General features: G+C 38.3%; 1 protein-coding gene across 1 annotated transcript; it reads left to right on the top strand.

Moving 5' to 3' along the window:
* Positions 1–2,327: 2,327 nt before the first annotated feature.
* On the top strand, positions 2,328–25,835 carry scn12aa (sodium channel, voltage gated, type XII, alpha a). The gene is made up of 26 exons (XM_053486339.1): positions 2,328–2,594; positions 2,691–2,809; positions 3,965–4,054; positions 5,166–5,294; positions 8,293–8,384; positions 8,795–9,037; positions 9,273–9,336; positions 13,001–13,142; positions 14,005–14,202; positions 14,390–14,536; positions 14,825–15,154; positions 15,723–15,852; positions 16,077–16,315; positions 16,913–17,086; positions 17,244–17,600; positions 18,599–19,024; positions 20,388–20,502; positions 20,804–20,952; positions 21,264–21,437; positions 21,795–21,917; positions 22,036–22,308; positions 23,359–23,412; positions 23,513–23,654; positions 23,748–23,848; positions 23,937–24,207; positions 24,616–25,835. The coding sequence occupies exons 1-26, from the start codon at positions 2,328–2,330 to the stop codon at positions 25,833–25,835; spliced, it is 5,769 nt and encodes a 1,922-aa protein (XP_053342314.1).
* Positions 25,836–27,428: the final 1,593 nt, after the last annotated feature.

The raw sequence follows: 27,428 nt of genomic DNA on the forward strand, positions 1-27,428 counted from the left end.
CATTTGATAATCTGCATATTATTATTATTATTATTATTATTTAATAAACCTGGCAGTGTGTATTATGACCGACTTTTGACTAAATATTTTCTTCCTCTTTTGTAAGTCTTTTGAATAAAATCTTATTCTACATTTAACAATAACAATACTAGTATAGTAGTAGTAGTAATATTATTATTGTTGTTGTTGTTGTTGTTGTTGTTACTGTGGTTGTTGGAAACCCGTCTCCACAGATTGCTTTTTTTTTTTTTCTACAGGTGACTTCCAGGGCTCCGTAAGAGACAAATAAAGTTGGTCAAAATAACTAAATAAAATAGTTATTAATAGATTTTTGTCAGTGATCAATTGTTTGTTTAAATAAAAGTCAATAGTGAATATGAAATTCAGGCATCTGGTTTATAGTTTCATAGCAAAACCATAGTGCAGCTATTGCACAACTTATATGCTTCATGGAGTCAAGGATAGCACAGATGAAGATAAAGTCAAACAGATTAAGGGAAGTGGGGCAAACTTCACACACGGCATTCACAAAACCAAAGAGGGATCAGTAACTAATGCACCAAAATCCCCTAACTAAGCAAGCACTGATTTTCCCAAAATAGAGGGATTTGGAGATTTTAAAATGTTTAACAGTCAATAGCAATGAAGCAACAATAACGAACACTTACAGACACAATACAGTTATTTCCTCAATATATGATGTATACCTGCTGATTTCTTTGATAGAAATGTATTGATCTGCTTGTTTAAAGATACCTGTATTTCACAAAGATTTATAAACTTTAAACCAAGTATATTATTATTTACAATTCTAATGTAGAATATTTGGAATTCTGAGGATCGTTACAAGCAGTTAAGTCTTATCCACTTGTTTTTGTGCATTAAAAATCTCCTTGTTCGTAAATTGTAATGCAGAGACGGCTGCTGTTTTTAATCTCTTAACCATGGCTCTCATCTGTCCTACATTTTGAGAGACATTTGGACAGGTTGTTTTGGTGTTGATTTCCAGGTGAAGGCTTTCACAATTTCCATTCCTTCCATTACCTTTCTGTGTTAATTGCACTCACGTCTAGAGTCTCGAGACATTCACGTCTAGTTAACAAAAGTAAAAAATAAATTTTTTTCCATAATGTCAGATTCAACCCTGATGTGCCCACTGCCCGCTGAAACAACCAGGTTTATATAATAGCATCAAGAATTTACCCATAGAGAAAGTAAGTTGGAATCTGATGGAGTACTAGTAAGAGAAAGGTGAGTGAGCTGAGCTACAGAAAGGTCGGTGTAATTCTTTTCAGGCTTGATAATGACGTAGCTCTTACTCATACTTTTCCGTCTCTGCCAAGTTGGACATAATGCACTAATGCAATATATAAGGCATTTTCAGTAAAAGGTGGAAAAATGCTTCCAGGAACATCCGTATGGTAGGAATCACTGCCACATGTCTGAGAGAAAAGTTTAAATTAATTATTCTTAGGATCAATTAAGTAAATTAACCATTTCCTATTTCCTATAAAGAACTCATTCAAGTGAAGTGAGGAGTATTTTCACACTGGGTTAGGTATAAATATGAAAAGGTTTTTATAGCTACAGTAACACTATCCTCCCTATATTTTAGTGTAATAACAACACTATAAGCCCAAAGCATTTAGCATTATAACTTTGAAATACTACAACTACATATAGTTGAAATAGTTACATACTACAACGTTCTTCCATGCTTGGTGGGTTTCCTCCAGGTACTCGGGTTTCCTCCCATAGTCCAAAGACATGCAGATTGGCCAATTGGTGTTCTCAAATTGTAAGAAAGTGTGTGTGTGCCCTGCGATGGAATGGCACCCCAAACACATACTTATTAAGTGGGAATAAAAAATACTTGGCTTCTAAGTTGCTGCTTGCAACAATAATTTTTTTATCTCATGTTTGTTCTTAGTTGAGCTGAAAATTGGTTTCCATTTTTTTTTTAGCAGATATTTTTTTTTTTTTAATGGACCATTTGACTGGGCGACTGTGGATGAGATAGATGTATGACTACAGATATTATGATGACATCATGGAATGAGGACCATGAAAGATGTAGTCTGTATTTCTTTTGGAGCCGGAAAAGTAGTTTCTGTCTACAGTTTTAGATATCATTATAGTTCTCTAATTACGGCATTGTTGTTTGTGAATTAGTATTTGTTAAATGATGCTTGACAAACCATTTAAACCATTTTTTTCCCAATTTAAAGAGTCTAAAAGTAATTAAAGCAGTATTTAGTATATGTTCCTTCTTTCTGACACATATACTCAGATGGGAGTAATTTCCACAAACCTATCAGGATGAAAAGATGGCGACCATACGGCTACCAGCGGGTTCTGATGGCTTGCGCCCATTCACTCTTGAGTCCCTTTTGGGCATCGAGCATAGGATTGCGGAAGAACAGGCTAAGAACTCTACGGATTCCTCAGAGCCCTATACAAAATCCGAGCCGCCCAAAGCACAAGCCGACCTAGAGGCTGGAAAAGTGCTTCCTCGAATCTTCGGTGACATTCCTGCAGGACTAGTAGGCGTCCCACTGGAGGACATGGACCCTTTTTACTTCAACAATCAAAAAGTGAGTTAACTTTAACAATCATTAAAATCTTCCTTGGTTTCACATCTTTTTGAGACTTTGAAAGCTTATTAACTTTTTTTGTGTCTTTCTCAAAAGACATTTATAGTGCTAAATAAGGGGAAGGCCATCTTCCGCTTCAATGCCACATCAGCCCTGTACATATTCAGCCCATTTCACATCATCAGAAGGATTGCCATAAGGATACTAGTTCATTCATATCCTTTTCCTGGAATTTATTCTTTATTCTTTATTCATTATTAATAGTCAATTGAATGCAAACATGGACCCCAGCAGCATTATGTTGTAATTCCTGAGCATATAAACAAAAATAAATAAATGACTAAAGAAACCCAGAAAAGTATAATACTGTATTATATTACTACTGTATATTACTCAAAGTAGGAACTTTTTTTTATCAGCTTTTCTATTTTGTGTAAAAATACAATCGAGCAAGGCAGCACTGTGGCTTAGTGAATAGCACCGTCTCCTTGTACCTCGAGGTTCTGGGATTGATTCCCGCCTTGTGTCTGTGTGCATGGAGTTTGCATGTTCTCCCTGTGCTTGGTAGGTTTCCGTTGGATACACCAGTTTCCTCCCACAGTCCAAAAACATGCAGATTAGGCTAGTTGGCATTCCCAAATTGCCCATGGTGTGTGAATGAGTGTGGGAGTGTAAGTGTGTGTGTGTGTGTGTGCCCTGTGATGGATTGGCACCGCAGCTAGGATGTACCTCGCCTCATGCCCTAAGTATCCTGGAAGAGGGTCTGGACGCCTTAGTAAGTGAAATCATGACACAATCAAGCAAAGATGAAACATTCATTTACAGTTTTGTGACAAAGGAAAAACATTGCACAATACCAGGCCTGCACATTTTTTCCCGCTTTTTTTGTTTATATGAAAAATAGCAGTTTTTTATATAATATAAAAGAAAAAGTAAAGACCTTACGTTTATGGTTGAAGCCAATTTACAAGCTTGTTCACAATGCCCTAAACACACATCCTGAACGTCCAAAATCATTTTTGACCCACCTTGTACTAATACACATTCTCATCTCTGCACAGATGGAGGCTTTGCAGCTTTATACTTATGTGAGAACAGGACATCAGACAGGTCAAATAAAGCCCGAATTATCTTACCAAGTCTGCAAATCCCACTGGCTCAAAGATTTCTTCCTGAGTTCAGGTCAAGACAGGAAATGTATTGCTGCTTGAACTTAAAGTTTGATCAGGCTTAAAACGAGGACAGATACCCGAAAATGAGGAGCTGAAGTCAAATTAAATTATATCACATCCTGCTGCTATATTATAATTGCATAATAATTTACTAAATCAGTGACCATTTGTTTTACTGCTTCCTTAACTCTTCTGTACATTGTTCAGTTTGTTTATTATGTGCACAATTTTGACCAACTGTTTCTTCATGGCCATGTCGGACCCTGCGCAGTGGACCAAGTATCTAGAGTGAGTACTTATATTACAATTTAAATTCATATTAAGACTGTGGTAAAATCATCTGTAAATAGTCATGTATAAATGACTTTTATTATTATTATTATTATTATTATTATTATATCATAAATAGTATGTTACAGATGTTATATGCAATAATATAATCTTTAAAAAGTCAGATACATGGTACAGTATATACAAGTAATGCGATGTAATGTTAAACTATAATAAAGTTTTCATCAGTTGGGAGGCTCGGCTTGGATGATCCGCTTTTGGTAAGAAACTTTTTTACCACATTGTGTGCTGCAACTGGAATGCTGCCCGCGAATGAAACTTCGGTTTGTCCGTTTGTGGTCATACCACTAAACATTGTGGTTACTACCTTTACTTGCTAACGATATCTCGTTAAAACATTAAACCATGAGCTGAACGAGTGACTCACTAATTGACCTTCTGATATAATTTACCTGCATCAAAGGATTTATCCAACATAATTTGATCAAGTGAATTAAAATACACCCAAAACATATAGTTTTCTACTATAAAATGAGTATCAACTTATTTGTGCAGGTCTTTAGGATGTGGGATATTTTGTTAGACGTTGCGTATTAGGGTTTTATTTGTAAAAGTTCAGACAAGACACTACAAGTAAAAAAAAAACTGGTGGCATTATATATAAATAAAACACGTTTAATGAGAAAGAGTGATTGTGACAATCCATTTTTATTGGTTTTCTTTAGTAGTGTCTTTCCTGAAGAAGTGCATGGGCTTGCTGTTCTGGTAGAAATGAAAAAAAAAAAAAAATCAAACTCAGTCCATGTCCATTACCAACAGTTTAATTAATACGGTTGCTCTATTCCTTGTTTACTCCTCTATATGTATTAACGTGCCTTGACCTAATTAATGAATATGTGCATGCAGGAGAGGTGAAACAGAATGTGACTGGGCATGCAGCATGCTGATTTGCTAGCATTTAACATCCCTCCTTAAACCTTCCAAATTACTAAGAGCTAATTACAGAAAATATTATTACGCTAGTCTGCTATTTTTCATTTACTCACCTCATTTTGTCAGCTCATAAAATTTTGGTGTTAATGTTCTTATGTTTTTTCTCTGCGCACAGATACACATTCACTGGCATTTATACATTTGAGTCACTCATCAAGATCTTGGCGAGAGGATTCTGTATCGGACCCTTCACGTTCCTCAAAGACCCATGGAACTGGTTAGACTTCATTGTCATTGTTATGGCGTAAGTATTCCATATATACATATTCACACTCACTGGCCACTTTTTAGGCACACATGTTTATCTGCTTGGTAACGCAAATATCTAATCAGCCAATCGCATGGCAGAAACTCAATGCATTTAGGTATGTAGATATGGTCAAGATGATCTGCTGAAATTCAACCAAAGCATCGGAATGGTGGTAGTAAAGGTGATTTAAGTGACTTTGAATGTGGCTTGGTTGTTGGTGCCAGACATGCAAGTCTGAGTATTTCTAAAACTGCTGATCTACTGGGATTTTCACACGCAACCTTTCTAGGCTGTACAGAGAATGGTCTGAAAAAGAGGAAACATTCAGTAAGCAGCAGTTCTCTGGGTGAAAATGCCTTGTGAGAATTGATAGAAAGGCAACAGTAACTCAGATGACATCTTGTTACAATCGAGTGTTGAACCTTGAAGCAGATGAGATACAGCAGCAGAAGTCCACACGAGGACCACTCCCGATGGCTAAGAACAGGAAACTGAGGCTACAAGTCGCATAGGCTCTCCAAAAATTGGACAACAAAAGATTGAAAAAACATTGCTTCATCTGATGAGTCTTGATTTCTTGGAGTCCTGTTGGTTTACATCATTTCGATGGCATGGTCAGAAATTGGTATAAACAGCATGAAAGCACAGATTCATCCTGCCTTGTATCCGCGGATCATGCTGCTGGTGTTGTAATACTGTAGGGAACATTTTCTTGGGGTAGTTTGGTATCACAGCCTACCTTATTAAGTAAGTAAGTAAGTTAAGCCTGTCATATATACAGTACATTACAGCACAGTGAAATTCGTTCTACCACAGACCTCCCAATCAGTAACTCAGTGCCTTAACCCTCTGAGCCACCAATGACCCATTTTGTTTTGTTATTATTTTGTTGCAGACCACGTCCGGTTCTTTATGACCATGGGAAAACTACACAAAGCAAAAATAATTTCAATTAGTTTTTTGGAACATGACAATAGAGCACCTTTGGGAAGGGGTGTAATCAGAGATTTGCATTATGGATGTGCAGCTGACAAATCTGCAGAAAGAGCTTGATGCTATCATGGAATGGTCCAAATTAATATGGACCAAAATCTAACAAAAGCAATGTTTCCAACTTGGATGTTTACGACTTGAATTTTTCAAACTTGTTGAATCTATGCTATGAGGCAGTTCTAAAGGCCAAAAGGGGGCTTGCAGTGCTAGCAAGGTGTACTTTCTGAAGGGTGGTGCCATAAAATAAAGGAAATTATTGCTTGGAATCTTTTGAAGGCATTTATTATTCACTGCAGGTTCGATTAAGGTGGTAGCTACTGTAACATGATGTCTTTTGAACATTTGAAAAGCTGGCGGTAATAACAGTCTGATGTCGTTTCATAAAAGTCACTCCTGTCAGTGGTGGTGGAAAATGTGACCTAGACAAAAAGGGGGCAGTGACATGCAGGAATACTTCACAAAGAGTGAAAACCTAAAAACAGCTAGAAATGAAAGAGTGAATGATGGTTAACTGACATGTGGATAATGGCAACACTAAAAGACATAATGTAATTTTGTTAAAGAATGAAAAGGAGAGTGAAAAATATGCGAGTGAGAAAAACCGAAGGGGGGTTGGGGGCGGGGGTGGGGGGGCTGTGGGGGGGGGGGGTAGGTGGAATGCAGGTAGCCACTAAGTCATTTTTTCAGATGACCTACATACTATATGCAGCATTAGTGCCTGGCCAAATTAGAGATGTGGATTAGCTGCTAGGAAAATAGTGGGAGCGGACAGAAAGACATTCAGTTCCAAGCAAGTGAGTACAAAGGAAACAATCTTAGTAAATAATAGATCTTGGAATTAATTATATCAATTTTATTGCTATAAAAATCTCCTTTTGAGCTTTTGGAATTTTAACCGCAGTGAAAAAAAAAAAGTAATTCACTTAAAAATAAACCAGCGCTGAGCAGTAGATGAAGTCTAAAGTTAGAATAACATTTTATCAAAATTTTATCAAAGTCTAAGGAAGGTTCTAAACATTAAAAACCTTTGTAAAACGTATGTTTATAAGACTTGGAAGAAGTAAAAATAAAAGAGAATAAGGCTAATTAGCAAGTAGAAAAAAAAGTAACTAATGCGTGAGAAAAGGATTTGAACATCAAGTATAATTCGTTCAATCATCTTAAGTAAGCACTTTATCCTGATCAGGGTTGCAGAGGATCTGGTGCCTATGGCAAGAACACGGGAAACACGGTTAGAGAATTTACCCCAGATGGGATGCTAGTCCCTGACAAATCATACACATATTCACACAGGCGAGCAGTTTATCAAAGCAAATCCACCAATAGGCGTCTTTTTATGGAAAGCACTGAGGATCCCAAAGGAAACTAAAGCAAACATGGTAAACTCCATCATAACACAAGCTCAGGTTTGACCTGGGTAGCCTGAACTTTCCTACGCGCCACCATGACATTTGATATATTTATAGTGTAATATTAGATTTTACATACAGTATACCGAACATGCAAGATTTCTTGCAGATTAAATTTTCTCACACATTTTATACTTATAACCCTAATTTTCTATTTAATTGACGACCATTGTTAAAAGTGCTATATAAATAACATTGAATTGAATTTAATAAAATTTAAGAGAACTGTTGTTTGTTTAAAAATGTAAAAAGAAAAAAAAAATGTTGTAAATTGTAGCGGACCTACAGCTGAATCCTGAGGCATCCCTTAACTTACAGGCGCAGTAACCAATGTGTGTTCAAGAGAATACATGCCATATACTATATAAATAAAGCTTTGTAATAAACTATAATGAACAATTTTATGAAATAAAAAATTCTGTACTCTTCCTTGATGCTGGTCCCCTCAGTGATTTTTTTTGTACAGGTTGATATAATAGCCCATAAACCAATAATTGATGCAGATACCATTATTGAATTGCACTGAGCTCATTTTGAACTTAGATTGGGCATAACAATCTGATCTGCTTCTGATTTTCCACACTGTGTAGGTATGTGACAGAGTTTGTGGATCTTGGCAATGTCTCAGCATTGCGTACATTCAGAGTCCTGCGAGCTCTAAAAACCATATCCGTTATTCCAGGTAAGAGCCCTTACATGCCAATGACATCATCTAATACATATATACAAAAGCTACTATATATTATTAGATCCACTTTAAGAGGACTGGAAGTTGATGTGGATAAGAATGTTAGGGTGATACAAACATACATCCTCACCTCTTTGTTGTCAAAATGTCTACATTGCTTCTCTATCTTCCGGAGGAAACTGGAGTACCTGGTGAAAACCCACCAAGAGAACATGCCACCTTTATACACAAAGCCCCAAAATAGGAATCAAACCCTCATTCCGGGGGGTGGGAGGCGACACCACTAAGCCACTGTGCCGCCTACATTTTTCACTATAAAAAGTTAATTATATTGTGTGGTCTGAGTTAACTGTACATCTATCACTACATTCAGTTTACATACATGTTGTTGCCTCTCTGTCCAGGTCTGAAGACCATTGTAGGAGCTCTGATCCAGTCAGTAAGGAAGCTAGCAGACGTCATGATCCTGACTGTCTTCTGTCTAAGTGTCTTTGCTCTGATCGGTCTTCAGCTCTTCATGGGTCTCCTACGTCAGAAATGTGTCCGCAGCACTGCTCACTGTGTAAACGCCACCTACCCAGGAAATGGAATCTTTTTCTGTAACAACAAGACCTGGCACTCCATAAAGGATTTCATTAGCAGTGAAGGTAAAGTGAAGTTCTAACATTCAGGTAAAGCACTTAACTAGACATGCTTATTTGATCGCATTGAAATCTTATGCTATGTACACTCAGTGAAACCAAAACGTAGTTTTAAGCAATTTTCATTTTTATAAGATTCTTTTTTCAAGTTGATTAATAATGACAACAATGTTCTGTTAGACATATTAAAGGAAAACATATTTTTTCATGACATTGAATACACCTTGCACTTTCTCCTCAGAAAACTTCTACAAAATCGAAGGAGCCAAGGACGCTTTGATATGTGGATATAGCAGCGATGCTGGGTATGTGACAACACCACTGTCTGCATCTGAGATTTGGTGAAACATAATAACTGGATTAAAGGAGCATTCAAAGATCTTAGCTTAATAGCATAGAAAATAAATGACACATGGCAGGTAAATCAAAACTTGAAATAAATTACACACAATAAATGGCTTCCTATAAAATAAGTCACATTTTCAATTCATTGCTCTTCATTAGACAGGCACATGTACCAAACATCCTCACAAATTTCCAGACATAACCACAAGCATCTACATAGCATATGATAAGTTTATAAAGAATATTGTGTATATGTAATTTTTACCTAAATACACTGACCAGCCATTAGCATTAACATTATCACCAGAGAAGGACTGTGCTGACCAGAAGAAAAAGGCACCAGAACACCCAGTGCACCACAGCTCGCCATGCATGGGACGCTAACCTTGTGTACAAACTCCCCAGATTCCAATACGATGAAGGGGGATAAGTATTTTGTGCATTAAAAATGCTTAACTTTATTTGCATCTTTCTGGTCCATCAAGCCTCTCTGACCTGCCATTAATCAAACAGATCCTAAATTATGTACCAAACAGCTGGCAAGTGATCAGAGCAATAGTGGGTGTTTTTTTCCCCCCCAAAGGATAATCCCATAAATCCCAGTACCACTCAAACACGTTTGTGCTGCCACAGCTAATTCAGTACTTATCTGTGTAAAAACTCTTTACATACTGTTATAAATTTGACTCTGCTTGAAGCAGAAAGTATGATAAGAAAGTCATGGTCTGGATTATGGAAACCTATGAAAATCTAATTTAAAGGAAAGAAACGTATGGGTAGAAACAATATGATTTAATCTATAGACATCTATTCTTTGGATGTCTCATTTTGAAAAGAAAGAAAGAAAAAAAAGGAAGAAAATTTCAGGTTTATTAACCTCAGACAGATCACAGCTCATAGCCACTGCGGTGTGGAGGACTTGCCCTCTAAACTCACATCTGTTCCTGCTAAGCTCCTGTGTAGGTTTGTTAATGGCATCTAGCATAACATTGGGGATTATGCCTACTGTTCATTTCTCTCTCTCTCTTTCTCTTTCACATGCATACACAAAACAAACACACATTGTCACTCTTTCACTCTGAAGCTTGTACGCTGTACCTCTTGACTTTCTCGGAAGTGCAAGAGTCTTGCTAGAGGGTTGGAACAAATACCAGCCTCTGGAGCTTTACTGCTGGGTTGAGTATTGTTAATTCAAATGATGTCCCCTACGTTTTAATGCTAGTGGTGGAAATGATGTCTAACATGGCACTACCAAATCCTCCATAGGTGTTCCATTGGGTTAACAGGATTTAGCATAGGATTTGCATCATTTTCATCCTTTTTAAACCATTCAGTGAGCTGCATCGCCTTTTGGATGGGGGTAGGTTCACCCTGGAAGAGACCACTCCCATTAATGTTTAATGCATAATAAATGGAGAAAGGTGCTAGTCAGAAGAACTTATATTTATTTACAGTAAGGATAGGAATTACCAAGGACCTGCCGATATGATGTTATAACAGGCGGTAGCTCAGTTGTTAGGACATTGGACCAATGATCGGTAGGTCCCAGGTTCAAAGCCTATCACCAACAAGAACCTCAACTGCTTAGATGTATAATAAGAAAAAAACAAAATGTAAGTCGCTCTGTATAAGGGCGTCTGCCAAATGCTGAAAAAGTAAATGTATAATGATACCTGGGTGCCAGTTTGATTTGTAATGCACCATGTTTAGTTGTTAAATAAAATCAGACATTTTTATGCATACAGTATGTGACATACAACAAAGTCCCCAAAATACTGTACATGTCCATACACTGTACATAAAGGGGTAAAAAAAAATAATAATAATAATGTGTGCAAATAAAATGAGAGGCACTTAGTTGTCAAGACATGATGATGCATTGACATAATTTCTGAGACTTATACAGTTTTTACAGCAAAAGCTAGCTAGCATGAAACTGTCTTCATTTTTTCATATATTCATTCCACTTTCATATATGGATATGTCTAAGTGCCTTTGTGGATAAATCAAGTTAATTCAATCCAGTTAATTTCACATTTGAACCAGCCATCTGCATTGGCACAAACTTGCATAGGGATCAAAACTGGACACTCAGAAGTGGACATGTAAATTGCATGAAATTACCCAGCGCAATCAGGGAATCAAAAGCACTTCTAGTTTGACATTGACGCATTCATACACACATTATTATGGAAAGGCTGCTCCCAAGAGACACTTTGCCACAGTGTCCGCCGGCTACCGCCTCCAGGTCACTGTTACTATAGAGATTCTAAGTATGTCCAACTGCATAGCAACCCTGGACAGAGCAGAGCTTTTAGACCTTATTCTCTCATTCTTTTCACTGACCTGACTGAAGCAATGCCTATGTTTTTCTTTAAATGTCTGGTTTATAATGGAATAACAAAAAATAATCCCTTCTGTATCTGTACCGGGGTGTAATTATGTGATGTATTGGTTACAACTCAACTGTCATCAGCAGAAACATGTGCACATCTCTCTACCTCTCTCTCTCTCTCTCTCTAAAAAGATTTATTATTGTCTGTATATTGAGGCTGTGCCCTCTCCAGCTGTTTATAACTCCATTACAAAACAATCCTGCCCTCACACTCTATCATCCACCCGGCCTGTCACTTAAACCCAATGCTTCCCTAGTAACAGAAAGTTGAAATGAGAAGGGCATTGGGTTAGGGAAAATGCTGAACCACAACTACAAGGTGCGTTCAAGACAAACCGGGATTTCAGATTGTGCAGAATAACAGAACACAGATTAAAAATGAGCTTTATATATCTCTATAATCTCCGATGCTTGGATACTATCTAAGTAGAAAGTTTTCTCAGGACACCATAGCTTTGATCAGAGTATCTGCTTTAAATCATGGTCATTGCTGAAACTCTGGTCTCCCAGGAACTCCTTTAATGGCTCAAACATATGGAAATGACTTGGAACAAGATCAGGACTTTATGCAGGATATGGCAGTTGGATAGTTATCCAGTTTATCAGAATACCCTTTGATATGTCCTGAGGAAATGATGGGCGATTTATGTCAGCCAATCCACCGATGGGCGATTTATCTCAGCTAATCCACTTCAATGCATGTTTATTTTGACAATGACAATAGGAACCCACACAGTGCCTATAGTCTTGGGCACCTAGTGGTGAGTCCCAGTACACTTGACCCATGCATTTGGCATGTTTGCATAATGTAAACACACCACATTGTACCCAGACATGGATCAGCATACTGCGCTGACAGTCCACTTGAAAATCTCTACTGCCGCCTACTATATTGGAGAGTGTAGGTGTGCAAGTGTACTCAAAAACAATCTTAATGATGTGAAAGGGGAGGGGGAGCAATCGTACCTGGGCATGGATTAAATCAATCATACGCACATACTATACATGTAGACTAAAAGCAGCCTTGGACTTGGATGGTTGTGGTCTTGTCAGGATTCAAATTTGAGATGTCTCAGTGACGAGATGAATCAGTGGTAACATTAATACGCACTTGTTTCTCTCCTTAGTGATGGATTATACAGTACCATATAATTTCTGTACATGTTTGTGGTTATCATACTAATTAGAATTGCCTTGTTTTGAGAGCGCCTCACTTTTTTTCTATACAGAAAGTGTCCTGATGGGTTTGAGTGTTTGAAGGTGGGAAGAAACCCAAACTACAGCTACACAAGTTTTGACAGTTTTGGCTGGGCCTTCCTAGCGCTCTTTAGACTAATGACACAAGACTACTGGGAAAACCTCTACCACCAGGTAGGTTGTTTTTTTATGGATGAGAGGAATTGTTATGATGGCACTATGATAAGAAAAAAAAATTGTCATTCCCGTTTACACTGATCAGCCATAACATTAATACCACTCAACTTATAATGAGTAAGTCCTTCCTTTTGGCACCAAACCGTGATGCACTGTGTGTTCTGACACCTTTCTATGGGAACCAGCATTAACCTTTTCAGCAATTTGAGCTACAGTAGCTCTTTTATTGGACCGGTCCCCACATGCACCACTGAGCCTTGGTCGTCCCTGACCCTGTCGCTGGTTTACTGGTTTTCCTTCCCTGGATTACTTTTGTTATGTCCTGACGAACTGGCTGTAGACCAACAAAAGCTGCAGTTTTAGAGTTGCTCTGAACCAGTCGTCTAGACATCATCAAATTCTTAGGCTTGCCCATTTTGTCTGCTTCCAACACATCAACTTTAGGAACAACGTGCACTTCCAGCCACCATTGTAATGAGATAACTGTAGCTACTTTGAGGAGGGCCAAATTGTAATGTTTGGACGCCAGGATCAGAGCACCTCCAGAACTGCAAAATCATAGCTCTTGCAGAACGTCCCTGGTCTACGAAAGGAAAACAGGTGAACCGGTGACAGGTAATGAACGGACAAGGCTCACTGGTGCACGTGAGGACCGAAGGCTGGGCTGTGTTGTCCAATCCAATAAAAGAGCCACTGTAACTCAAATTGCTAAAAAGGGTTCATTCTGGCATTGATAGCAAGGTGACAGAACACACACCATGTCACTGTTTGGTTGCAGAAGGGGGACCTACTCAATTTAGGCTAGTGGTCATGATGTTAGGGCTGATTGGTGTATGTCTGCTCCTTTCTCTTCTGGCAGACCTTACGTTCAGCTGGTAAAACCTACATGATCTTTTTCGTGCTGGTGATCTTCCTGGGCTCATTCTATCTGGTAAACCTGATTCTGGCCGTAGTGGCCATGGCATATGAGGAACAGAATCAGGCCACCATTGCTGAGGCTTGGCAAAAAGACAGAGAGTTCCAGCTGGCTTTGGAGCAGTTTCGCAGAGAGCAGAGAGTAACAATCCTACTTTATATATAGATGGTAAAATGTAAACGATTGACCGTGCACCTGTAGGTTTGTTTTAGTGAACACTCATGCATAGCTTTATTCTTAAACTGAATATTTAGATCTGATTACAAAACAATTAGTCATTAATATTTAGATGCAGTAGGAAACAGTACTTTTGTTTGCTTCCGGTCAGGCATTAGGAAAGCGGAGCAAAGACGGTGAACTGAGTCCATTCCAAGAGATCTCTCCATCACCATTTAGTCGCAAGGAGTCTAGAGAGCATCAACCTAGATATAGAACCATGTCAGAGGAAGCAGAAGATGATCCTCCTGATAAGAAGGTAGGATTTCTAGGATTTCATTGGAGTATCTGTGACTAGTTGACATTGAGCAGGACAGTGGGATGGGGGGGGGGGGGGTGGGGTTTGAGCCCTCAGATGGAGTTCTTTTGAAAGTAAAACGCTGTATACAATAGTCACAATAAAATTTGTCTAGATTAAAAAATAAATAAGTATGTAAAACTTTTAAAGTCCTGTGTCTACTTTCATATTAACACGGGCACCACTGAAACAGGCATTTAAAGATTTAAGACACTCCACTCTTTTGCATTCTCCATCTTTTCCTTTCAGTTGGTGTACCCACTCCTAGCCACACTCTCCTCCCATCCTTTGAGCACACGTCGGGAAAGCAACAGCAGTGTGTTCACTTTTCATCTATGCAAAAACTCTGAGGCTGACGATCACAACAATGTTCCCTATGAGGAACGGAGTCGATCAGGATCCACAGTGATACCATGGCACAAGCGCCGCATGAGCAGCATCAGGAGCCACTGCTCTCAGGTTCTTCCACCAAGCATCAATGGCCAGCTTGAACCTTTGGGAGACCAGAATAAAACTGGTGGCGTCAGCTCACATACACCCACCTTGTTTCCTGCACATAGCATGGAAAAGGTCAAAGAGGTAAAATGAACAGCTCTACCTAACTTCACTGCACACCATTTGGCATGTTTTTTTTAAAAGGAGTTATTAATATTTTGGGGAATAAATATAATATTGTTATATGAGGGGTGATCAAGTCAAACAAAAACTTTGATGAAATTTGTGATGACATTTCTTGTGTAAAAGAGACTTCAGGCACAGTACAGTGACGATTTGCAGTAAAACATTTAAATGATTTGAATATTTTATAGAAGGTCTATGTGGCAATAACTCTTATACAGTCCTGACCAAGCCATCAAGCCATTTTCACATGTTTGGGCAATTTAAGGAGTTCCTGGGAAGCCAGCATTTCAGACTTGAATCAGGCAGTCCAATGAAGGTTCCTGTATACTGCGGAAATCTTGTACCTTGATGGTATCCGGTAACATAGTGATGTGCATTAATGCAGGTGAAATAAACGTACTGTAGTTTTACTCAAAAGTCTCGGTTTGACTTGAACTGCTCTGGTATATATGTGAAACAAGAAATATTATGTTGTGAGTGTAAAGCATGTGTCCTAAGTGTACACCATGTCTCTGGTGACAAACAGGAGCTGGCATGTTTAGGAGACCATGCTAATGAAGTCTTCAAACCTATGCAGAAAGGACAGGTAGAAGCTCTGTCCTCCTGCAGAATGCGAGAACTCAGTTCAGTCAGTTTCTTCAGTGATGCCATTGATGGTGGGCTGCAACCTTTTAGTCTTATATTCTATTGTTATTGTTCTTTGACAAGTAGCCATATCGTGCACTTTTTAGGCAACCGTATATTTGAATCAACCTATACCCTCATTGCAATTCATTAAACGCCTAAATCCGCTTAGACTTTAGTAGACATCCAAGCATGTTCTGCAATTTTAGATAACAATAACTATTTAATAATATTTTTTTTCATTTGTGTATCGCAGAATTTGAAGAGGCCAGTCAGAAGTGCCCTCCTTGTTGGAATGTGTTTGCTAAAAAGTATCTGATATGGACATGCTTTCCAGCATGGCTTGGCCTAAAGGAGGTAGTAAAGGTCATGGTGATGGATCCTTTCTTGGACCTTGCCATCACTATCTGCATTGTGCTTAACACACTTTTTATGGCATTGGAGCATTACCCCATGACTGAGGAATTTAATGGCATGCTGAGTGTGGGGAACCTGGTGAGACTGCCACATACGTAATGTTATCAGGCATCTAGCACAACTCAAGTGCTTGGCCCGTAAAATCATTTTACTGCAGAAATATTTATTTAATTACAATAACTTCATAAAGATTGATTTATTCAGAGAAGCACCTCTTAAAGGTAAATCTTAACATGATACTACCACCTCCGTGCTTCACTTTAAAAATGGTGTTTAGCAGTGTTGGATTTCTTCCAACTGTAAAGCTTTGTTTCCACCAATCTAGACAACCTTAGCTTCAAAATGTCTTTTGGCAAACTCCATTCCATAAAGCCCCTTTATTTCTGCCATCTATGCTGTGGATTTCTTCACATTCTTCAAAGTTAACCTTGGCCACTTGGTTGCTTCTTTGACTAATGATGTCATATATTTTATTTCTTAGATTTGCAGATATAGAAGCTATATATATGTAAAAATAAAGGGAACATTTAGTCCCGGTTTGACTTTAACCATACATACACATATGAGAGATGTTCTCAAACAGGGACTCGGTGTTCCATTTATTTCTTTGAGCAGTATATACAGTATTGCAGAAATGTATTGCAGTTTATTCTACACTTCATTGTTTGCCTTCAGGTGTTCACTGGGATCTTCACAGCTGAAATGATAATGAAACTCATTGCTCTGGACCCATACTTCTACTTCCAGCAAGGCTGGAATATCTTTGATGGGATTATTGTTTGCTTGAGTTTAATGGAACTTGGTTTGTCCAATGTTGAGGGGTTATCAGTGCTTCGTTCATTTCGACTGGTAAGGTCATATGAAAGCAGCTTCACTTTGAAAATGGTGATTAACAGTGTTGGATTTCTTCCAATGAATTTCTTTCCCATCTATTATAAACGGTACCATCAAGCTTAACTTCATGCGTCCATCCATCAATCTATTCATCCATCTTTCCTCCTTTTAGCTAAGAGTCTTCAAACTAGCCAAGTCATGGCCCACTCTCAATACTCTGATCAAAATCATTGGCAACTCTGTGGGTGCACTGGGCAATTTGACTCTCGTCCTGGCCATCATCGTCTTCATCTTTGCTGTGGTTGGCATGCAGCTGTTTGGGAAGAACTATCAGGACTGTGTGTGTAAGATCAGCACAGACTGCACTCTGCCACGCTGGCACATGAAGGACTTCTTCCACTCATTTTTGATTGTGTTCCGTGTGCTGTGCGGTGAATGGATAGAGACGATGTGGGACTGCATGGAGGTGGCTGGTCAGCCACTCTGCATCCTTGTGTTCATGCTGGTTATGGTCATTGGAAACCTAGTGGTGAGTTGCAGGATACTTTTTGCATATTTCAGTTGAAACTATCATGTTTTATTTATGTTTTCCTACTTAATTAAAAAACATTTTGGAGTTGCTTGGGTTTGTGCTGCTCAGATATTTTAAATAGCATCTAAAATGTGTTTTTCTAAAATGTAGAATCATAAATGCTTGCTATGGCTATAGCAGACATTTATGCTGGCTATACCTGGATTCTGGGAGTCATCAAGAACCTCTTCAATGGCAATCTAAACACTGGCACAATAATAACCAATCCCAGGCAACCATGAAGGGTCATGGCACCAACCATGAATGTAATAGGACTGTTAAGCAGTTCTTCATAGAAACATGCCACTTTAGAAAGGAAAGACACCTCCATAGCCAATCCAAGCTTAAATATAATATATGTGTCCCAAAAGCACCAGGAGAAACAGAAATGCAGTTTCCTGAGGAAGAAGAAGAAAGTGGCCACTAGAATAGCCTTAGAATCAGAACAGAGGGGGGAGACTGCAACATCTAAAATCTAAAATATTATAATGCCTGGCCTGGTACGATAATAAGACATTGGGAGGGGCAAATTCACAATGTTTAGGAACATTGGGCATGTGACAGAGGCCCATCTTATTTAATGATCAAGGTCCAATCATCCAAGGACCAACTGATAGTGGCAGCAAATGAACATTTATGTAAAATCGTCCTTCTGGTTGTAGGTTTGGTGCTCAGTGGATAAATTCAGGACAAAGTATAAACTAACATTTTTTGGATTGAGGCCAGGATGATTTGTCTATATGCAATCTTTGAAAGAAAAGAGCCTATTTTGCCTTTGTGGTGTTTAGATGTTTGACCATCAGGTATCACATTTAAAGGCACACTCCCCAATGACAACAATTCTCTGAGACAGATTTATTGGCCATTAATGCCCTGTTATGAACAATGAAACTGTCAAGAAAAGCTTTTTTTAAAGACCATAACACCCTTTATTTCCTCAATGTGTGTTTGACTAGGTTCTGAACCTCTTCCTGGCCTTGTTGCTGAGCTCTTTCAGTTCTGATAACCTGTCTACTCCTGAGGAAGATGGCGAGATGAACAACCTACAAATAGCAATAGCACGCATTTATGCTGGCCTCACCTGGATACTGGGAGTCATCAAGGACCTCTTCAGTGGCAATCTGACTACACACTGGCACAAGAAAAACCAAGCTCAGGCAACCCTGAAGGGTCATGGCACTAACCATGTTAAATGTAATGGCACTGTTGGGGGAATCAGCAGTTATTCAGAGAAACATGTGACTTCAGAAATGGAAGACACCTACATGACCAATCCCAGCTTAAATGTATGTGTCCCAAAAGCACCTGGAGAATCGGACATGCAGTTTCCTGAAGAAGAGGAAGATGGCACAGAGATATCAGAAGATGAAGTAACCAAACTGGTAAGCTGATTGCTACGCCATTTTCTGTGAATTTAACAATGTTAAAAGAAATAAATGTAAGAAAATTATAGGTCAATATAAATGGTTGGACAATTACATGGAGAATGAGTGTCAAGTCTTAAGATTAGGACTTGACAAATCTCAAGATCCCCAGTTTAAGACCGGAGATATTATAACTACATGTTATAAAATTGAGGATGTCCTCATAAAAATAACACTCTTGTATTTACACGCAAGGGATCTGTTGCTATTAAAAATCCATGCATTTGGCTTTAAAAGTTTTACACCAATTGGCAGGTACAATATTACTATCCCAAAGACGTATCCTGCTTCAGCATGCAATATAAGCTATTCTGGCAACAGTAGCTTCACAGAGCACCTATATTCAACAAATTGACATAACAAACAATAACTGAAAAATATTAACACTTGCTGTGGAATCTGAAGTAGAGTCATGGACAGTTGGAATCCACATTTGAGTTTTAGTATTTTTCAGGAAAATTTCACCTCTGAATTTGTCCAGTGTTAAAATGAATTCTGATGTGAAATGTTTGTTGCATTGCTGCAACTCTCTCAATCTGTAACTCTCTCTACATGCCAGTCTGTGATGTTTTTTGCATCTATTTTGGGCAAATAAAATGTTGACTCCTGGACAGAGCTTAGCTGTGAGCCATAGGTGTGTCTTATCACTTTTTTCCCTTAGAAATATTGTCATAAATAAAAATCTAACAAAGAAAAAATTCTAACAAAGAAATCCAAAAATGTGTTTTAAATAAATGTGATGGTTGGCCTACAGCCAAGTCCTCACTCAACCAACAATGACAAACCACGACACGCATTCAGCACCATGGCCAGCTCCGCTACACGAGCAAAAGGGGCGGGGTGCCTTAATCCACTTTGGCTGGCAGTGTATAATGGCTCACTGTTCTGGAATCATCAGCACTCTATAAAATATAAGCAAATTTAATTGAAAAAAAGGAAAATGTGGTTTTTTTTCCTCATGTTTTTGCATGTACACACGCAGTTACACACACTAGAGACCCATGAGGTGGTCCAAAAATGATCAAAAAGTTAATTATCATAATAAGTTTCATTTAAAGCCAAAGTGCTAAACTATAATAAATCATTGAAAAATTCTAGTCAGCTTTCCAAAATTGCACTAAGATAGTTGTGGTAGTATCAGTCTGATAAAACAAGAATTTAAATGTTAATTCGTATTATTTTGAGTTAATGTTATAGTTCACTAACCTTTAGGGAAACCCCTTGCCCTATTTAGGGCACTAAATAGGGCTCTTCTGTTGTGGCTACTATAGAATGGATATGATGGAGAAGGGAATTGAACACCAGTCTTTGGCTTTATCAGGACATGATCAGCCTATCAGAAGGAAGTACTGTGGATTTGAGAAATCCAGAAGTTAAAGATGTGGACATCCAGCGAGCTGATGACACCATGGAGCCAGAAGAGTGTCTCCCTGACTGTGAGTGCAGGACAATGTTTGAATTAATAAAAAGCAATTAAACACACAGGGCAATTAAACCCACAATGTATAATAACAAATGTATCATTTACTAGTAAAATTTAAAATATGAGTTTATCCTGATCCTGGGCTTTTGGCTTGGGGTTAAACGTATCCTCTCATAGAAATAAGGCAGCAGTCTGTATTAGGTCTGCAAAGCACATGTTTTTTACACCATATTATCTTCTTAAGGTTATACCTTAGAGTATTTGTGTTGGGTTTTACCAGGTAATGATTTCTTTTTATTATTGTTTATGCTTAGTCTGTATGCACCACTGTAAGTGGTGTGACATCAACACGAACCAGGGTCTTGTCTGGTGGATACTGAGGAAGACCTGCTACCAAATTGTGGAACATCGCTGGTTTGAGACCTTCATCATCTTCATGATCCTCCTGAGCAGCGGAGCTCTGGTAGGAGCCCACACATAGGATCTCTACATGAATTTGAATAACTAGTGTTGCTTAAAGCCATACTCTTAACATAAAAAATATAGATAATACTGTATAAGTGTCACCATTGGAAAACCTTTGCTATATTAACCAAATAATATTGACCTTTAGAGTGTAAAAAAATATATAATTATATATTGTTATGGGCTGTGTGGAGTCTTTATTATTACAGTGCAATGCAAAAATATAGGATGAGTAGTAAAATTCAGTATAATTCATATTGTTGTAATTAATTGTAATTCATTGTAATTTGCTCAATGCTTTCCTTTTAGGCATTTGAAGACATTTATATTGAACAGAAGAAGGTGGTAAAAGTGGTGCTGGAATATGCAGACAAGCTGTTCAACTACATTTTTGTGTTGGAGATGCTTCTGAAATGGGTTGCATATGGATTTAAGAAGTATTTCACAAACTATTGGTGTTGGCTGGATTTCTTGATAGTGGATGTGAGTATACAGACATGCTTTAGTTTATCTGTATAAGTTTATCATAATTCTGATATTAAACTTACAGTAAGTTGATTTTTCTTCTGAAACACTATCTTGAGTGGAAACCAGTTAAAAGCCTTGTAGAGATAATAATAATCTGAATAAACCATAAATTACGTGCTAGCATAAGCGGAGCATTTCTTTTGTACTTAAGGATTCAGTCTGTGCATGAAAGTCCCAGTAGATCAGTAGTTTCAGAAATACTCAGCCCACCTGATCTATATGCCACGTTCGAAGTCGCTTAAATCACTTTTCTTCTCCATTCTGACGTGCATTCTTTGCAATGTGCAATCCTTCTCTCCACTCACTCTCCAGGTATCATTAATTAGCTTGGTGGCGAACTCTCTGGGCTACTCGGATTTTGGAGCGATCAAATCCCTGCGAACCCTAAGAGCCCTCAGACCACTGAGAGCCCTGTCCAGATTTGAAGGAATGCGGGTAAGGCAATTTTTTTCTTTATACTTTTCCTGCTGGTATCACCTCGCTGTCCTACATGTATACAGTATATTTTTTTAGTACCATATGTTCCAACATGGCGGTGCTTGTTTTTGTTAAGGTGGTGGTGAACGCACTAATTGGTGCCATCCCTTCCATCATGAACGTGCTGCTGGTATGTCTGATCTTCTGGCTTATTTTTAGCATTATGGGAGTCAATCTTTTTGCCGGGAAATTCGGAAAGTGTATCAACAGGACAGGCTTCATCCATAACGCCTCAATTGTGAACAATAAATCAGAATGCCTGGCCATGAACAGTACTCAGTTCTACTGGACCAAGGTGAAGGTTAACTTCGACAATGTAGGGTTGGGTTACCTATCGCTTTTACAAGTGGTAAGTCTATAATTTATTCTTTCTTAGTATTCTTCCAAGTTGCCATTTGAAAAGAAATTATATAAGTGCTTAATGTGTGATATTTGTCACATAGACAACTCGGGACAATTTGGCGCAGTCACATCACATCCATATCAAGCAATATCCCTTAACTCTGGAAATAATCACTTATTTATTCACAAAAGCATGTAATTAATTATAACCAAGGCAGTAGCATTCCATGTTTACTCTGGGCTAACAAAAGGTTACGTTACAGTATCCATCAAGTATATAACATGGTTTTCACACGAAATACACATGTAGTCCCCGACTTACGAACAAGTTCCATTCTGGGAGCATGTTCATAAGTGCGATTTGTTCTTAAGCTTGACAAAGTGAGTCTTATACGCCTTTCGCACGAATATACAATGTAAAGCATAGAATTCACTTGACCGATTTCCCCTTTCTCCACACTGCCATTATGTGGCCAAACCAGTAATCGTGCCTAATGAAATGAAATGTCTCTGTGCCTTTAAATCACAAGGGGAATCCCGGATGCCCTTTTGTCACAAAGCTGTTTTTTTTTAGAATTATTCACCATCAGAACATCTTCACAGGACAGCCATTGAGGCTGGCTCATTTCTCCCACACCCCACATGCGCACACATAAAATATACCGGACTTTAGACATTTAATACATTTACTTACACACTGAGAATATTGTATATAATTGTAAATATTGGTACCCGGTGCACTGCAGTGTCTATTTTTCGTACAATTAACGTGAGCTATTTCCAAGATTGAACTGGAAGTAGAGCCGAGGTCCGTTCATGTCTGTGGAAATTTGTAACTTGAATGTTCGTAAGTCGGGGACTATCTGTAATGTATAATGTCCTATTGCGCAGTCCATATTCGTTGTTAATGATAAATGAATATGTAAATGCATCCCTAATGACATCATACTGTGAATGCCTCCATACTGTATATCAGCTGCTAAAAACTGTTCTTCTTTTGAAAGACTACACTAAGAAGTTGATTTAAATGCTTGTTACTCTTACCTGAAATTTACAGGCAACTTTTAAAGGCTGGATGGAAATAATGTATGCAGCAGTGGATTCACGTGGGGTAACTATTAATCATTCCAATTAAAATATATAATGTATTCGGAAAAAATATATTAAACAAAAGAATTAGTGCAAATCATATATTTTGTTTCTCATCACAGGTAGACGAGCAGCCCATTATGGAGATTAACCTGTATATGTACCTTTACTTTGTCATCTTCATCATCTTCGGCTCATTTTTCACTCTAAATTTATTTATTGGTGTAATTATTGACAACTTCAATCAGCAGAAGAGAAAGATAGGTGCTCATGGCTAGCTTATTTGGATAAAATATTTAATGCATAACCAATATTTTTAGTTAAGTCCTGAAGACGATATTGTTTTTCCATCGCAAGGTGGACAGGACATCTTTATGACTGAGGAACAGAAAAAGTATTATAATGCGATGAAAAAACTGGGGTCCAAAAAGCCACAGAAGCCCATACCAAGGCCAATGGTAAAAAGAAGCATCTGATTATATTCAATGATATTAAGATATTGCTAATCTAGTGGTTGCTAACACATTTTCTGATCTTTAAAACAAGAATATTCTGCAAGGTTTCTTCTTCGATTTGGTCTCCAAACAAGCCTTTGACATCACAATCATGATGCTCATCATCTTGAACATGATCACCATGATGCTAGAAACGGATGAGCAGTCCCCTCAAATGGAGTCCATTCTCAACAACATCAACCTGCTTTTCATAGTCATCTTCTCCACTGAATGCCTCATTAAGATCATTGCTCTCCGCTGCTATTTCTTCACCGTCAGCTGGAACATCTTCGACTTTGTAGTGGTCATCCTCTCTATAGTTGGTGGGTAGAGCCATATTAAATTGGAAGTTTTGCGTCTTGTGTCAAAATTACTGGTTATTACCTGGTTTTGTTTTGTAACCTCTGCTCATCATTGGTAATTATTATACTTTCTGATGCCTTGAACTAAATTTTAACAAAAAAACATCATAAAATGGACAAATGTGGCGACCACAATGAAGTAAATAATTAAATAATTCAATTGTATAAAGCTACTTTCTTCGAAAAGCAGTCTATCCAGTGCCCTAAGGTGTTCTTCAGAATGTACTTCTACAACAGACACTTTTCTTCTTACCGAAGTTCCAAGTAGAACTTTCTTAGAAGGATAAAATTAATATATTTCCAAAAGTCTTCATTCCTTACAATTGCAAGTCATTCTAAGCTTTATAATTTTATTGGTTCTTGTTACAGGAATCGTCTTGGCTGATATCATCGAGAAATACTTTGTGTCTCCAACTTTATTTCGGGTGATCAGGCTAGCCAAAATTGGACGAGTCCTCAGACTCATACGAGCAGCCAAAGGAATAAGGACATTACTCTTTGCCTTAATGATGTCACTGCCAGCCCTCTTTAACATCGGCCTTCTCCTGTTCCTTGTCATGTTTATTTATGCCATTTTTGGGATGGCCAACTTCGCCTACGTGAAGAAGCAAGGTGGGATTGATGACATGTTTAACTTTGAAACGTTTGGGAACAGTATTATATGCCTGTTCCAGATCACCACGTCTGCTGGATGGGACAATTTGCTGGAACCTATTTTAAGCAACTCACCGGAGGAGTGTAATCCACACATCATCAACACAGGCACTAATGCAAAGGGCAATTGTGGAAACCCCTCAGTTGGAATTGCCTTTTTTGTTAGCTATATCATCATCTCCTTCCTCATTGTTGTTAACATGTACATTGCAATCATCCTGGAGAACTTCAGTGTGGCCACAGAGGAGAGCACTGAGCCTCTCAGTGAGGACGATTTTGAGATGTTCTATGAAGTATGGGAGAAGTTTGATGTGGAAGCGACATATTTCATTGAGTACTCCAAGCTTTCCAGTTTTGCAGATACGCTTTCAGAGCCCCTGCGAATTGCCAAACCCAATAAGCTCAAGTTGATTTTGATGGATTTACCCATGGTAAGTGGTGACAAGATCCATTGCCTGGACATCCTGTTCGCTTTTACCAAACGTGTACTGGGTGAATCGGGTGAGATGGATGCCCTCAAGCAGCAGATGGAGGAGAAGTTTATGATATCCAACCCCTCCAAGACCTCCTATGAACCCATTACAACTACTCTCCGACGCAAGCAGGAGGAAGTCTCAGCCACCATGATCCAGCGGGCATACAAGAGGCACCTAGCAAGGCGGCAGATAAAGAATGCCTCCTTTCTGTACCAACAAAGAAATCAAGAAGTGTCTGTGGACCTGGAGAAGGTACGAGAAAAGCGGGGGCTTGTTGCACATATGATTAAGCAGCATTATAACTCTGAGGTGGAGCTGGCTGAGGGGTCTCAGCAATCCTCTCCACCTTCTTATGAGTCTGTCACCATGGCTCCAACTGGATTTTACCAGGTACTGATACCTGCCTCCAGAAACCGTGCAGCATGTAAGTCTTACAATACTGAAGAAACCTTTCTGTAAGTTCTACTGCTCGTTTCTGGAAGTTCCTTTAAAAGGTTGAAGAAGGACATGGTACGTTGGAATATACAAAAGTTTACAGACAATTCGAGTGGATTAGAGCACGAGGATTCATTTCCTGATTCCTATGATGCTCCAACCATGTACCAGCCATATTTTGGTATTTTTACTTCACTATTGAGAGCCAGGAATATTAGGAGGCATGAATAATAATTTTGCACAGTGAACACCAACCCAGGTCCTGAGGATCTACAACTTACTTGCTTGATCAAGTGTAGATTGAGCCAGTCAGTTAGGCAGTTATCCTCAAGATGTTCTTTGCTTATCCCTACTATATTGGAAATAAATTTGGTTGAACTGTATATTGATACAATCTGGTTAGATGACCACTGGTTAAAGCTCATTCACTATATCAGAAAATGGATGAAGGGTCCAGATCATATTTATATTACTTTTACCTTGCAATAAGGTTGTGTGTGGTCAAATTGAGTTTTGACATTTTCAGCAATGATCTCAAATGTTTTCTATAAGGATAAAATATATACAATGTTTATTCCAACACTACAAAATGAAACTTCTTATATTTTTGCTTGTGGTCTATGGAACTACAGTGCCTCGAAAAAAAAAAGTAATTTTTTTTATAATGTAATTCAAAAAGTAAAACACTTATATATTCTAGATTCATTATGCATACATACATATTCGAAGATTTTATTTTAAGTTTGAGTAAATTACTATTCATACAGTATAAGTACCATGTATGACTCAGGTTCAGTACACGCATCATAATCATGAGGAAGACCGCTGACCTGACAGTTGTCTAGAAGAAGATCACCGGCACCTTTGTACAAGGATGGTAAGCTACAAAAAATTATTAAAGTCTATTCATGACCTCTGGAGTGGTTCACAAGGAGTGAAATAAGACTGGAGTCACTGCATCAAGAGCCAACACGCAGACATCTTTAGGATGTTGTATGTCAGAATCATCTTACCTGGGCTAAATAAATAGATAAAAATAACCAAAAAATAATCAGACCTGTGGGCCGTTTCTTAATGCTGCAAAGTCATAGCTGTAATTAATAATAAAAAGAGCCCTGACCAAAAAATGAGTACATAACTGAACATAAATTTCAGAATTTCCTTACTTTTTTTTAAAATAAGTGTGTATGAATAAATGCTTTATTGATCTTAGGAAATGCAGTGAACCCTTAGATTGCGAGTAACGCGGTTTGCAAGTGTTCCGAAAGACGAGCAAAGATTTGAAATACATTTTGACTTGGAAAATGAACAAGTCTTGGTTTACGAGTACCGGGTATCACAACTGAGCCTACGGTTTTTCTGCTGCGGAATTGTGGGTAAATGTCTCCCCTGCTGGGTCTTAGTGCGCGTCTCTTACTGGTATAATCAACATCTGTGCACATGTGTACTGCTTACTATAACACTTTGACCACGTGTGTGTGTGTGTAAAACTAATTTTATTTTGTGTCTGTATAAGTGTGTGTACAGCGCGCGTGTAAAGCAAAAGCAAGTCTCATTAGAGAGGTTAAAGATCAATTTTCTCTTTCTGTATCAGCCTGCTCTTTGTGTCTCTTGCGC

The sequence above is a fragment of the Clarias gariepinus genome, chromosome 25 (genome assembly GCF_024256425.1).
Source record: "Clarias gariepinus isolate MV-2021 ecotype Netherlands chromosome 25, CGAR_prim_01v2, whole genome shotgun sequence".
Lineage (NCBI taxonomy): Eukaryota > Metazoa > Chordata > Actinopteri > Siluriformes > Clariidae > Clarias > Clarias gariepinus.

Excerpts from the sequence above, each read along its gene's own strand:
- scn12aa (XM_053486339.1), top strand. The coding sequence starts at position 2,328 with ATGGCGACCATACGGCTACCAGCGGGTTCTGATGGCTTGCGCCCATTC. Across the intron at positions 15,853-16,076 it reads CTTCAGTGATGCCATTGATG|AATTTGAAGAGGCCAGTCAG; the intron begins GTGGGCTGCAAC and ends TGTGTATCGCAG. Across the intron at positions 20,953-21,263 it reads TCCTGAGCAGCGGAGCTCTG|GCATTTGAAGACATTTATAT; the intron begins GTAGGAGCCCAC and ends CTTTCCTTTTAG.